The sequence below is a fragment of the Rousettus aegyptiacus genome, unplaced genomic scaffold, assembly GCF_014176215.1.
Source record: "Rousettus aegyptiacus isolate mRouAeg1 unplaced genomic scaffold, mRouAeg1.p scaffold_m13_p_11, whole genome shotgun sequence".
Taxonomy (NCBI): Eukaryota; Metazoa; Chordata; class Mammalia; order Chiroptera; family Pteropodidae; genus Rousettus; species Rousettus aegyptiacus.
The window spans coordinates 50734633-50747427 of NW_023416286.1; the positions used below are offsets into that span (position 1 = coordinate 50734633).

At 34.6% G+C, this 12795-nt stretch overlaps 1 protein-coding gene across 6 annotated transcripts in view; it reads right to left on the reverse strand.

Annotated features, from left to right (window-relative positions):
- Nucleotides 1-12795, reverse strand: part of MYO16 (myosin XVI) — a 499709-nt gene that overhangs the window by 331453 nt on the left and 155461 nt on the right. For all 6 annotated transcript variants that reach the window (XM_016145252.2, XM_016145250.2, XM_016145255.2 and 3 more), the window contains 2 exons: nucleotides 9092-9162; nucleotides 1727-1870 (listed from right to left, as the gene is read on the reverse strand). In XM_016145252.2, the coding sequence (XP_016000738.2) occupies nucleotides 1727-1870; nucleotides 9092-9162 (215 nt within the window). The remainder of the gene's footprint in view (nucleotides 1-1726; nucleotides 1871-9091; nucleotides 9163-12795) is intronic.

Genomic DNA, 12795 nt, shown 5'->3' on the forward strand with positions numbered 1-12795 from the left:
TATGTTGCACCCAAATTCCCACCAGGCTCAAGGCTCAAACATCACCTTCTCCATCAGACAATCTCTTAATGCTATCTAATCCTTCTTCTTGTCTCCTCCAACAATTCCCTTTGGTTGACATACTATATATTTCATTCATTTGCATATTTGTTTCCTGTTTCTCCCCAGTGGAATAGAAGCTCCAAAAGACAGGGATTTTTGCTTCTTTTGTTCCCTGATGACTCCATTAGTAAAGAACAGAAGGTATTCAAATATTTATTGAATGAGTGAATGTGCACAGTCTCTCTTATCAATAAACTTTGGAAAATGAAAAGTATACTGGACATGAAGCACTAAATCCAAAATTGTATTTAAGAAAAATAAATCTCAATTTTGAGGTTGTTAGCAGGAACATATTTTTATATTAATTATAATTTTTATGACAGTGTATTTCATCAACATTTTTTAAAGGTAAATTATTTCTATTGATGGCTGATGGACTGTCTATAAGACAGTGGCAATAAGGCTACTCAGACTTGCTTAATCCATTAATAAAATTGCTTGGTGGTACACTTATATTGTTTGCTTTTGTCTGTTTTTGCCATTACTCTATAATGTTAAATGTCTTTTTTGTTCACTAGGTAACACTTAGAATACAGTAGTTACTCAATAAATATTTGCTTGAATGAATGAATAAACTGTAATTTACTTGAATAAAAAATACATTAAAAATAGTTGGTGATGAACAAATAATAGTTAAATGAATGAGGACAATGATCAGTATATGAAGTTCACTGTATAATACTAACTAGGAGATGTATAACCTTCCATATGAGGTCAAGATTATTCTATGATGTGAGAAACAGCATTACGGGACCATGAAAATATTGTTTGACAATTATAGATTTAACTCTATGTTTATACATTAATTAAAATCAGTTTCTATTTCTCAATTCTGTCTAGTAAAGAAAAGCAACATTATCGGACACTAAGACAATTTGTGTGCTAAAGTGGGCACTTCTAAGTATAAGTATAGAATGAGTAGGATGAAGAATTCTAGAACATGTAAAAAGATGAATGGGGCCATAAGACACTTTTTATTACATATGAGTTAGTAATGGTACTATTAAGTTCAGCCTGACTGGTAAAAAGTGCCATTCTGCCACTCGTTTGTTTATCTAAGTATTCAACTAGTATACACTGAGTGTCTATAAAGTGCTGGCACTGTTTTTTAACAAAAAATGAATATATGTCTGAGAAGTGATATCATGGTCTAAACTATAAATGAAAACAAATAACTCCAATGTTATACTTAAAATTTTCATTTTCATGTAAATAAGTGTTGCAAACACTTCTTTACTAGATGTAGACAGGAGAAAAAAATTCAATGCAAACTATTATTTCCTTATTAGTTGGCTAAAAATTAGGAAAACTAATTTAAAAACAACGATTATTAAACCATTATAGTTAGGACTGACATGTTAAGAATCAAGGCATATAACATGCAAGAAAAAGGCAAGAGAAGTAGAGCCTGGCCTGATAGCTATACAATTTGGTTTATAAACTATGTGGCCCACAACTCTCATCTCTAATTATCTTATAATTCCAGGAAAAAAAGTGATGATACATATACACATTTTTTTCTCAAATGAAGTATTACATATTGTGAAATATTATTAGATAATTATGTAGCTTTTTATATGACATTAAATCTTCAAATGGTAATAAACTAAACTGCTTTACTTACTAACACGAGGAGCAGGACAATATCAGGGTTATCACATGCACAGGCAATGTGCATTGGAGTCCAAAAATCTTCATCCTGGTGGTTGACATTGACCCCTCTGTCAATCAAGATCTCTGCAATGAAGGCATTATCATACCGAGCACACTGGAAAAAAGGAGAAAGGAAATATAATATTATAACATAGTATGATAAGGTTTATTCTAAATTTCCATGGATAGTAAACTTCAATTTTAGAAGTTTAGTGGTGGAGCTAACCTGGAAAAGAATGTATTCATGTTTCCCAACTAACCAAGAAGGAAAGGGCACAGGTAAGACCTAAGGGGAAACTGAGTCCATGGACAGTGGAAAGAAAATTAAGAAAAAGGGGCAGATATTAAGGAAAAAATATTTCACTATTTAGTTTCTCCTCATTTATAAATAGTATTATCAGAAAATCTTGGATCATTTATCAAAATTATCTTTCTAAAATACAGATTTGATCATATGGTCCTTTTGCTTTAAAACATGCATAGTTTGTCATTGCATAACATTATATTTGATAAATATTCTATAATATACTAAACCAAAACCTCAAGAAAGTTATTTTGTTCTTATTTTTTATTCACTATTTATAGTTAGATCTCATCCTAATATTATATGTATAAGCCAGGGCTGGCTTCATGGGTATCTGGTCTATACAGTTGTGCTTAGATGCACTTGGTTTAATGCTCTGCTGTCACTATCTTGAATTTTTAATAACTTTTGTAGAATCCCACATATTCATTTTGCACTGGACTGTGAAAGTTATTCAGCTCTTGTATAAGCCTTTTTCATATTTGTATCATATGCTATATCAATGTCAAATACATATTAGTAAAATAAGTAAAAAATTAAAATAAAAAAGACCTACTAATGGGTTAATACCTATCAGTAAAATGTTTGGGTTGTAAATATATGCTCGATAAATATTCTATAATATACTAAATTTGGATGCATAGATTTCCCTACCAAAAAAGAAGTTACAAATCAATGCTACCACCAGAAGTACTGTCATATCAATGTATCCACCCTTTCACTGAATAGTAAAATTAAAAATTAATTGAAGAACTTCCACTTTTGAGTAACAGAGACTATACTTACCTTCCCACCTAAATCAACTAATAAACACACACAGTATGGCCTCTGAGAGCTGTGGACAAAACAAGCACCCCTATTGTTGCTATTGCTCCAGGCCACTACTTTGAAGGATTTCCCAAGCTACAACAAGGAGGGGAGAACCCCAATTAACCAGGGCCAAACAGGAGGAGACTGAACTGAATGTCCAGAAAGATCAAGTTGGCTAGAATGCACAAGAGCAGACAGGGCAGAACTTCACAGAAAGGGAACTTCAAAGGTCTGCAGACACTCCCGTCAAGTGCTCAGCTGAATCATCATCAATAAATACATTCTAGTAAACCAACCAAGGCCAAAGAAAGAACCTCCTGGAAAAAAAAAAAGGACTTAGAGCTTATAAACTGCCAGAAATAGTGCCTATTTCCACCAACTAGGCTGGAAGCTTCATAATTGATAGAGCATTGGGTAATATACAATGTGTTTTGCCTCCATGGTAGAAAAATATTGGTCCTAAACAAAACATTGTTCTGTTCCCATCTAAAAAATATTAAATCCAAGTTCGGAAAGGATCAAACTATTTCCAACTAACTGACCCAAAACGGGGCTCAAGATTATTTACATAAATACAAAAATATTGAGTATTCAACAATGCAAATTTTACCATGTCTAGCATCCAAGAAAAAATTACCAGATAAACAAAAAAGCAGGAAAACAAGACCCACAATGAGGAGAAAAAGTGATCAGTGGAAACGCAGAGTGATATGCCTGTTAGAATTAGCAAATCTGAGTATTAAAACTGTTATCATAACTATATTCCATATGTTTGAAAAGCTAGGAAAATTATTGAACATAGTAAGTAAAAATATAAAAAATATTAAAAACTCTTATATTTAAATCTAGAGAAATACAATGGCTGGGATAAAAAGTATACTACTGAATGGGATTAAAACAGACTACATATTACAAAAGACAGGATTATTGACTTGGAAAACAGTAATACAATTATGCAAAATGAAAGAGAAAAATGACTTTAAATAAGTGAACAGAGCATTGGTGAGCTGCGGGAAAATTTCAAACAAACTGACACTGAACAGTTTAATAGCACAGAAATGGGAAGTATGTGGATATATTCATGTTTTTATTATTATTTAATTATCTTTATAGAGTTAGTAATTAGAAGACAGCCCAATTTAAAAAATTAAGGGAAAGATTTAAACTGATACTTCACCACAAGAATAAGATATATGACTTGTGGTTCACAGTCATAAAATGTAGTCATTGAAGAATATTCAGATCTTTCTCCATTATCTGATAGTCTCATGAATGTACAATAAGTATAATGAAAAACTATGGTGCAAGTTCCATATGGAGAAAGATATGAGCAGGCATCAGCACTAGGATGTACAAAAACAGCTGAGGCAATGTCAAACATGAAGTTTAAGAGATTAGTTTCACTTTTGAACTAATATCTTTGCTTATCTGACCCTCCACATTGCGTGTAACTATAACAAAGGGTAACTTTCATCAGCCCTGATGATGTGAACTGGGACACCACTCAAAGCAGCTGCAGGTTTGGGTACGATGACTGATAAAGTTGAGAACCAGAGTATGGAAACTCAATAAATCATCTCAGAATTTGAGGTCTGGATCCAATTTCTTTCAGGAAATTCACACGGAAGTAATTTCCATTCTGCTCTTATTATTTTTTTGGTAGCTCGCTGCTATCAACAAGGATATGACCTCCTTCTTCTACGCCTGTCAAGATATCCTCAACCTGTACCTCAGGAATCCACATTTACAATTCAAAGTTACCCACAGCCTGGCTTTTCAGTGTCTTTTACCAAAAAAAAAAAAAGAGTTAATTAGACACAGTGCTGAAAGTGATATCAGGCCGTCTCAAGTAATGTCATTTTTAGATTCACATTTCAGAGGATTATGAATAATAATTTGACAGCAATAAATACCTTCTAATAACACTTGTCTGAAAACATTATGATGATTGAACTTCCCTTTTACAATATTCTTACAATATTATTGTTAGACAGGAAACCAAATTCTCCCTAAAAAGAATTTTCTTCAAGCAAGTAAATTTTCCTCCCAATTCAGGTTGTTCATAACTTGAACCAAATTGTAGCTCAGTTTCTGGTGGCACTTTAAAGCACCAGGAAAATGGCTTAACCACCACTTTGTCACCCTCAACAGGACTTTGACACCGCCAGTTATCTACACTTGCAGCATGGAGCCAAGTCTTCCGGCTCTTCCTGTCACTATCCTCTACCTCTCAAAGTGCCGATAAGGACTAGCTACATAATTTGTGGGACTCAGTACAAAACGGAAGTGTGGGATCCCCTATTCAAAAATTAAGAATTTCAAAATGGTGACAGCAGAGCATACAACCAAGCATGGACCCTTCTACGCACAAAGCCCTGTGTGACTGCATGGACCACCCGCCCAGGAACCCAACCCTGAAATGCTAAGCTTCTTAATCAACCTACCTTCCAGGCTCCCTGAAGTCCACACATTACTCTTTCTCTCACTGACGTCATCCCTTTGCTTCCATTCTGTGCCTTTGTCTCTCTGCTTCTTGCTGCACTGTCCTGTGTTCATGCCTCCTCCACTACACATCCCCCAGGGAATTCCCCAGGAACAGCCTTGTATAGGGCGTATCTCTCTCTGCTACAATTAATTTTCTCACCAGAATTTACTCTTGCAGTTTTTGCCCTTTTCTTATGGGAAGGCAGAGCAGGAGGGTGGAGCTACAGGGCAATGCTCGGATGCTCTGGTGTGGGTGGGCAGGGCAAAGTGTGGACAACTTCCACATACTATTCTTGTTTATATCTAGACTATTTTTATAAAAAGATATTTATTTAGACATTTTCTCTAGATTCCTTGTAGTCGACCTCTTTTCAAAATATAATATGTACTCAACTTTAAGATATTAAGCTATCAAACTTCCTCTACTATAGTAAGTTGCTTATTATATCTGCTTCTTACAGTTCCTGAGAATTTAAAGAAATGTAGAGTAAAGCCCAAGATCATCCCTGTTAAGAGCATCAGGTTTATCATAAGAGTTGGAAAGTGATTAAAACATTTAGAATTTAAGTTCCTAATAAAAACAGCCCCATTTTTCTTTTAACTTCTTTTATTATATGAAACACACATGGTTATCATTTTTAATGTTCAAGCATTATATATAAAAGAGTAAAAATGAAAGACTTGTCTCCTTCCCCCAACCTGAGTCACTGTTAAAATTTCTTATCTAGTCTTCAACATTTTTTCTGCTGACAAGAATGTATGTATGTATGTATGTATGTATGTATGTATGTATGTATGTATGTATCTACCTATCTATCTACCTATCTTCATCCCTTGCTCCCTCATTTATCTGATTGTGTACTATATATACTATTCTCTAACGTGCTTTTGATGTTTACCAATATGTCTTGGATGTATCTGCATATCTGTCATAGCTCAATTATTTTTTAAAATTTTTTATTAAAGTATAATTGGAAGACAAGATTTTTAGTTGTACAACACAGTGATTCAAGATTTATATATCTTATAGTGTGATCACCACAGTAAGTCTAGTAACCATTCATGAGGGTGAAAAATTACTATATTATCATACTCCTTATGCTGTACACTACATCCCCATAGCTTGTTTACTTTATAACTGGAAGTTTGTACCTCTTTTTTACCCATCTTCCATCCCTCCCTTTTAGCAAATATCAGTTTGTTCTATGTATCTATGAGTCTGTTTCTGTTTTGTTTTGTTTATTCATTTTGTTGTTTTTAGGATCCACATGAGAGAAATAATATGATATTTGTCTTTCTCTGACTTATTTCACTTAGCATAATAAATACCCTCTTGGTTCATCCAGGTCACAAAAGGTGAAATTTCATTCTTTCTTTTTTAGCTGAGTAATATTCTGTTGTACATATATACCAAATCCTTTTTATCCATTCATCTATTAATGAACACCTAACTTGCTTTTTTATCTTGGCTATTGTAAATAGTGCTCCAATGAACACAGGGGTGCATATATCTTTCAAATTAGTGTTTTCACTTTCTTCAAGTAAATACCCAGAAGTGGAATTCCTGAATCATGTGGCAGTTCCATAGTAATTAGTAGTTGTTAATTAAAATTCTAATTTCAAATTTTTGAGAAATCTCCATACTGTTTTCTATAGTGGTTGCATCAATTTATAGTCTAACCAACAGTGCACTATGACTTCCTTTTTTCCATGTCTTCATCAATACTTGTTAGTCATTGGCTTTTAATGATAACCATCCTGACAGATGTGACTTGGTATCGCATTGTGATTTGGATATGCATTTCCTAAAGACTGGTGATGTTGAACATCTTTTCATATGTCTATTGGTCACCTGTATGTCCTCTTTGGAGAAATGTTTATTCAGGTCTTCTGCACATTTTTTAATTGAATTTTTTAATGCTGAATTGTACGAATCCCATACATACATATATATATATATATATATATATATATATATATATATATATAGCTATTAACCCCTTAGTGGATATATCATTTGCAAATAACTTCCCCCATTCAGTAGGTTGTCTCCTCATTTTGTTGATGATTTCCTTCACTATGCAGAAACTGTTCAGTGTCCATTTGTTTTTTTTTTAACCCATGTTGCTCCATATTTTTAATAGCTGCATGAAATTCTAAGGCTTAAACCACTGTATTTGTGTTAAAACTAGAATTCACTAGGAAAAAAAATCCTATTTCTAATGTATTTCACTTAAGCTTCACTATGGGCTGCTGTTGTCAAAGGACCAAATTAAAAGAATTTATATTTCACACTCCACTCAAGTGGGTTTTGTTCCCAGTAGGAGCTCCTTCTCAACAGCTCATTTATTAAAGGCCATGACATAAAACCCAGGATACCTGTTTAGAAAAGCTTATGCGATCCTGTTTTCAATCCCATAAATATCATACTTTTCTTAAAGAGTTAAATCTGAGTTTCCATCTATATTTTCTTGATGAGAAGAAATTCCTGGAGTGCTCATATTGTTTCCTTTCCATCTATAATAGTACCTGACACCTGCCTTAGGTTCGATACCTGAATTATTTAATGTAGGGTACATAAACAAACACATTCAGATGTATTTGTTGAAAATTTATTACAAAAATAAAACTAAACATTTTTTTGGCAGAAAACTACTAAGCCTTTTTTAAAAACCTTATGTTTCACAAATATCAATAAGTAATAAGGTAGATATTGTTCATCCCCAACATAAAAGTTCTTGTGGCACTTTTAAGAAAAATCTCCTACAAAAATTGACACTGAGTCAGATATTCAAGAAGTAGTAATTGAGTTAAATAATTGAAACTCAGAAATTACAACAATTTCCACAGCTTATTCTGGATGACTCACACAAACAAATGCTGCCTTTTTCTCAAAGACATTAATCTAAGAATATGTAATTAGAGCTTCGGTGCTGATAAAGCATCAGGCTTCCTAATGTGGGATGCCTGAAAGGTAGGGCAAACCACAGAGCAACCTACTCACACTTGTCACTTTAGATGACTAAATTGCTTTTTTCAGTATCTAAGTCATTTTGAAGCCCTGTAATTTTGTCTCTCTGACAACCCGCAATTTTTCATTTGTTTATATTTACTCAGTAACCTCAGGAAAAGGAGACTCAGAGCTGAGCCTATGTTCCTTCAGCCGTCATCAGGTTTTCTTATATGTATTTCATTTCTATCTTCCCCTTCATCTTAGTTTCACAACCTATGTCTAATAGTATAAAAATGCAACATATTTGCATTGGATGGAAAGTTAATAACATGTTTCCATCTACCTTATCACTTTAATCTTCTCGTTTTGTTTCCAAAAGAATGTAGGTAGGTTTTATTTACATTTAGATGAGCTGGACCACAAGCAGAGTATATATAAAGTTCATTGGAGCGATAAAAGACAACTTATACATGTAAAAGAGAGGAAGATTGCCTAATACACTATAATTAACACAATGTTGTCTTGCTTATTTGTTGAATACTATTCATTTTCAAAAGCATCTTTTTTAAGGCAGAGATTCTAACTCCATTTGCTAAATATTATTTACAAACTATAATACAAGTAATTAAGAAATATGAATTTATTATCCAAGCTTCTTGATTTGAAACACATCATTTTTCTGATCATTGGTCAGACGTACATTTTGCTACTAAATTTTGAGCCTATAACTGATTCTCCTTTTCCTTAGTGTCACCCGCATTTGCACTGGTCATCACAGTTCTTACCAGATGGAGCAAGGACCCTCCTGAGGAAACGGGAGTGTGGGGGTCTGCCCCCTCCTTCAGGAGTAGAAGTGCTGAAAAAGTGAAAGAAGAGAAGAGAATTACAGCACATCTTTCTTTCACACTCTGAATTAAATGTTGTAACATTTCATTAATATATAAAATGCAAACAGCCATGAAAGCCAAAGATGACACATTAATCACTATTTGACCTCATTTCATGTATTTATGACCGACAGCATTTCTTTTCACACTGAAACTTATTCCTTGGTTTGTCAACATGATTACCTATTACAGCCATGCAAATTATGCAGAAAGGGGAACAAATTTTTACAGTTTATTATTTCAAAGGATCTAGTTTATATATCTTATATAGAACAAAAAAATAAATAAAAAGAAATACTTTCTTAGGCTCATGTAGGTATTAATTCCCTTAATTTTTAGTTTCTAAACACATTAGGGCCCATTGGCTTAAAACAATAAAGTTTACGCTTTGCACATTAAACTTCCATTCATGAAATTCCCCCCTTGGTTGTGCTTACACCAGTCTCACAAAGCATTATGGGGGAAAACCTTTTATACTTAAATTACTAATGTCAAATAGATAAAAACATATGCCAATTTTCAGAATAAATGCACAGCTGGAAAGTGACCTATGTTTCCATTAGAAAAGCAAAGGTGAATTGGTAGGTACATGGAATGACATAGACATTTTGGGAGATTGACAGGATTACATTTTCTGGCTCTTAGTGAGCTACAACACTAGCCTTAAAGACGTTCAACAATTACGCAAAGTGCTATAATGATTTCAGTTAATAGCAGTATCATAATTTTAATAAAAATCCATAAATGCATTTGCCACAAAAGTAAAACTGAAGCAACAAGTACTCTTTTATTCCATTATGACACAGAACTGCATAAAATGGCTCATTTCAAACTCATGCCTACCTAAGCAGAGCCTTTCCTTTAATTTTCTCTGTCACTTAGAATATTACCTGAATGCACCTTCTTTTCTATGGTACCTCGAACCTGGTATGTGCCCCAATATCTAGACTGTTACCATCTTCCCCAATTCTGACTGTATATCACTGAAGGTGTTTTGGATCTTGGCAGACGTAGTCACCCCTGCAGTTTCCTGTCCTCAAAGACCATCTCTTCAATAATGTGTTCAGTGGATGTGAAGAGGGAGGCAGATCAGCCCCTCGAGGCAACATGAGGGCAATGTGGTGAGAGCAGAGACAGTCCACACGCAGACCACTGTGTCCGCCTTACTGCCTATCTTAAAACTAGAGCGCCTTTTATTCAAATCTCCCTTCCTCGGGAAGTCAGACACCTCTGTGTTCCATCTGACCAATGGCAACACTTGACCTAGATGCTTTGATCTTGTACCTGTTCACTCTACTTCCCCAGAAAGCAGTTCCTAAAGAGAAGCGTGCCCACATCTGCCCAAGTGACTTTCCTTCGGTGACAGTCTTCCTTTGCCTAAGTATTTAATTCTTTTCAGAAACTAAATTCTCCTAATGTCAGTAGTTTGTTACAAAAATTTCCTCAAAGGTAGCAATCTTACAGAATCAACCATAACCTGAAATCACATGGTGCCATCCACTTGCTGACATGACTATCTTCCTTCTCTGCCATTCAGAGAAAATTTCAAGAAAGAAAGATCCTTGAAAAGCAAACCCTGGGAAGAAATATCAGTAACTTAAGATACACTTATGACACCATCTTACTGGTAAAAGGTAGCAATGATTTGAAACAACTTCTTATGAAAATGAAAGGAAGTGCGAAGCAGGACTGCATCTGAACATCAAGAAGACAAAAATCATGCCTATGGGAGCAACATAAAACTTTAACATAGACACAGAAGACATCAAAATTGTTAAAGATTTTGTTTAACTTGCTTCAATCATCAATTCAAATGAAGACTGTAGTCAAGAGATCAAGAGAAAGCTGAGATTTGGAAGGGTACCAATGGAAGAATCACCAAAAAAAGATCACCAAGAGCAGATGTGTCATTACAGACCAAGGCTAAGATCACCTATACCCTTATATTCTCAATTACTATGTGTGGATGTGAAAGTTGGATTGAAAAGAAGTCTGACAGGAAAAAAAAGATCCATTTGTAATACGGTGTTGGAGGAGAGCTCTATGGAAACTCTAGACCATCACAAAAACAAACGAGTGGGTCCTGGAGCAAATTAAGCCAAAAACATCAATGGAGGCAAAAATGACAAACTAAAGTTGTCCTACTTCAGGCACACCATAAAATGGATTCATTGGAAAAGTCAAAAATGCTGGGAAAATAGAAGGTGGCAAGAAAAGAGATAGACCAAACACTAGATGGAATGACCTCATAAAAGAAGCCATAGACATGAGTCTGCAGGAGCCGAGCAGGGCTGTTGAGGACAGGACAGTGTGGATATTGCTCATTTATAGTGTCACCAGGAGTGTCAGCCTACTCAATGGCTCACAACACACACAAGAGGCTTGCTGTTCTTTTCTTCACCATATTCCTGAGAACCACCCTGTTGCATGGTACGTAGATATTCTTTCTTGCTCCCTTTCTCCCCCTCCTTCTATACATACATATAATAAATGAATGCACTTCTTATTCCCTCACATACTTTATCTTTAATTTTAAAAAGTCCACTCAAGACAGCATAGAGTTCATTAAATATGTTTACCAATGATTTCTTCAGATAAATAGCACCTTCACACTAACATTTATATTTTTATCAAATGAAATTATTCATCCTGACATAACTAATATGAACACGGTACTCTATTGTCTTTATAGCAAAGTGCTTGTACAAGTTTGATCTCACTACAAACATAGTGCGAGGCAGATTATATTATATTCATTAAAACATTAGTCGAATGCAGTAGTATTTTTATGTACAATTCACCATGAACATGTATAGTGAATTACAATAATATAAACAGTGATACATTGGCCTTGTGGCCTAGACCCACTGGGAAAGGTACTTAAACTTCTCTATACCTCAGTTTTCTGTCAATAGAATAATGGACAGTCATTGTATTCATGTCATAGCGGTACTATATGAATTAAATGAGGCAATATATGTAACATGCTAATCCTGCCTCTTAGCACTCTAAAGGTCACTAAATTATTTCTATTAGTATAATTACTATGTCATAAAACCCCATAATAATGTATCATAAAATCCATATCTTAAGATTTATTCTGAATTTTCTCAAAACTCTCTGATTATTGAATGTTGAATTTAAGTATAGGATGTAAGCATTGCAAATTTAGCAATATTCTCTTGAAGGATGAGTGTGCAATTTAACAAGCAGGGAAAGAGAGTGAAGAGGACAGTGTACAAGGCAACGGAAGAATAATGAGCACAGTGAGGTGAACCACCCGTTAGCCATAGAAAATTGTGAATTGCTTGGACTGCATTGTGGAGGATATTGTACACCACACTGCAGGATTTGGTAGTCATTTTGTGGCCAACCAGGAGGAACACAAGGTTTTAAGCAAAAGAGGGGAATGATTCATCAGATAAGCACTATAGGCTGAATGTTTGTGCCCCACCAAAATTCCTATGTTGAAGCTTAATCCATAATGTAATGGTATCAGGAGGACCCTTAGGGAGGTGGAAATAAGGGAGGTCTTGAGGGTAGAGCCCCAAAAATGAGATTAGTGACCTTAAAAGGAGATGAAGAGTCTAGAGTTTCCTCTC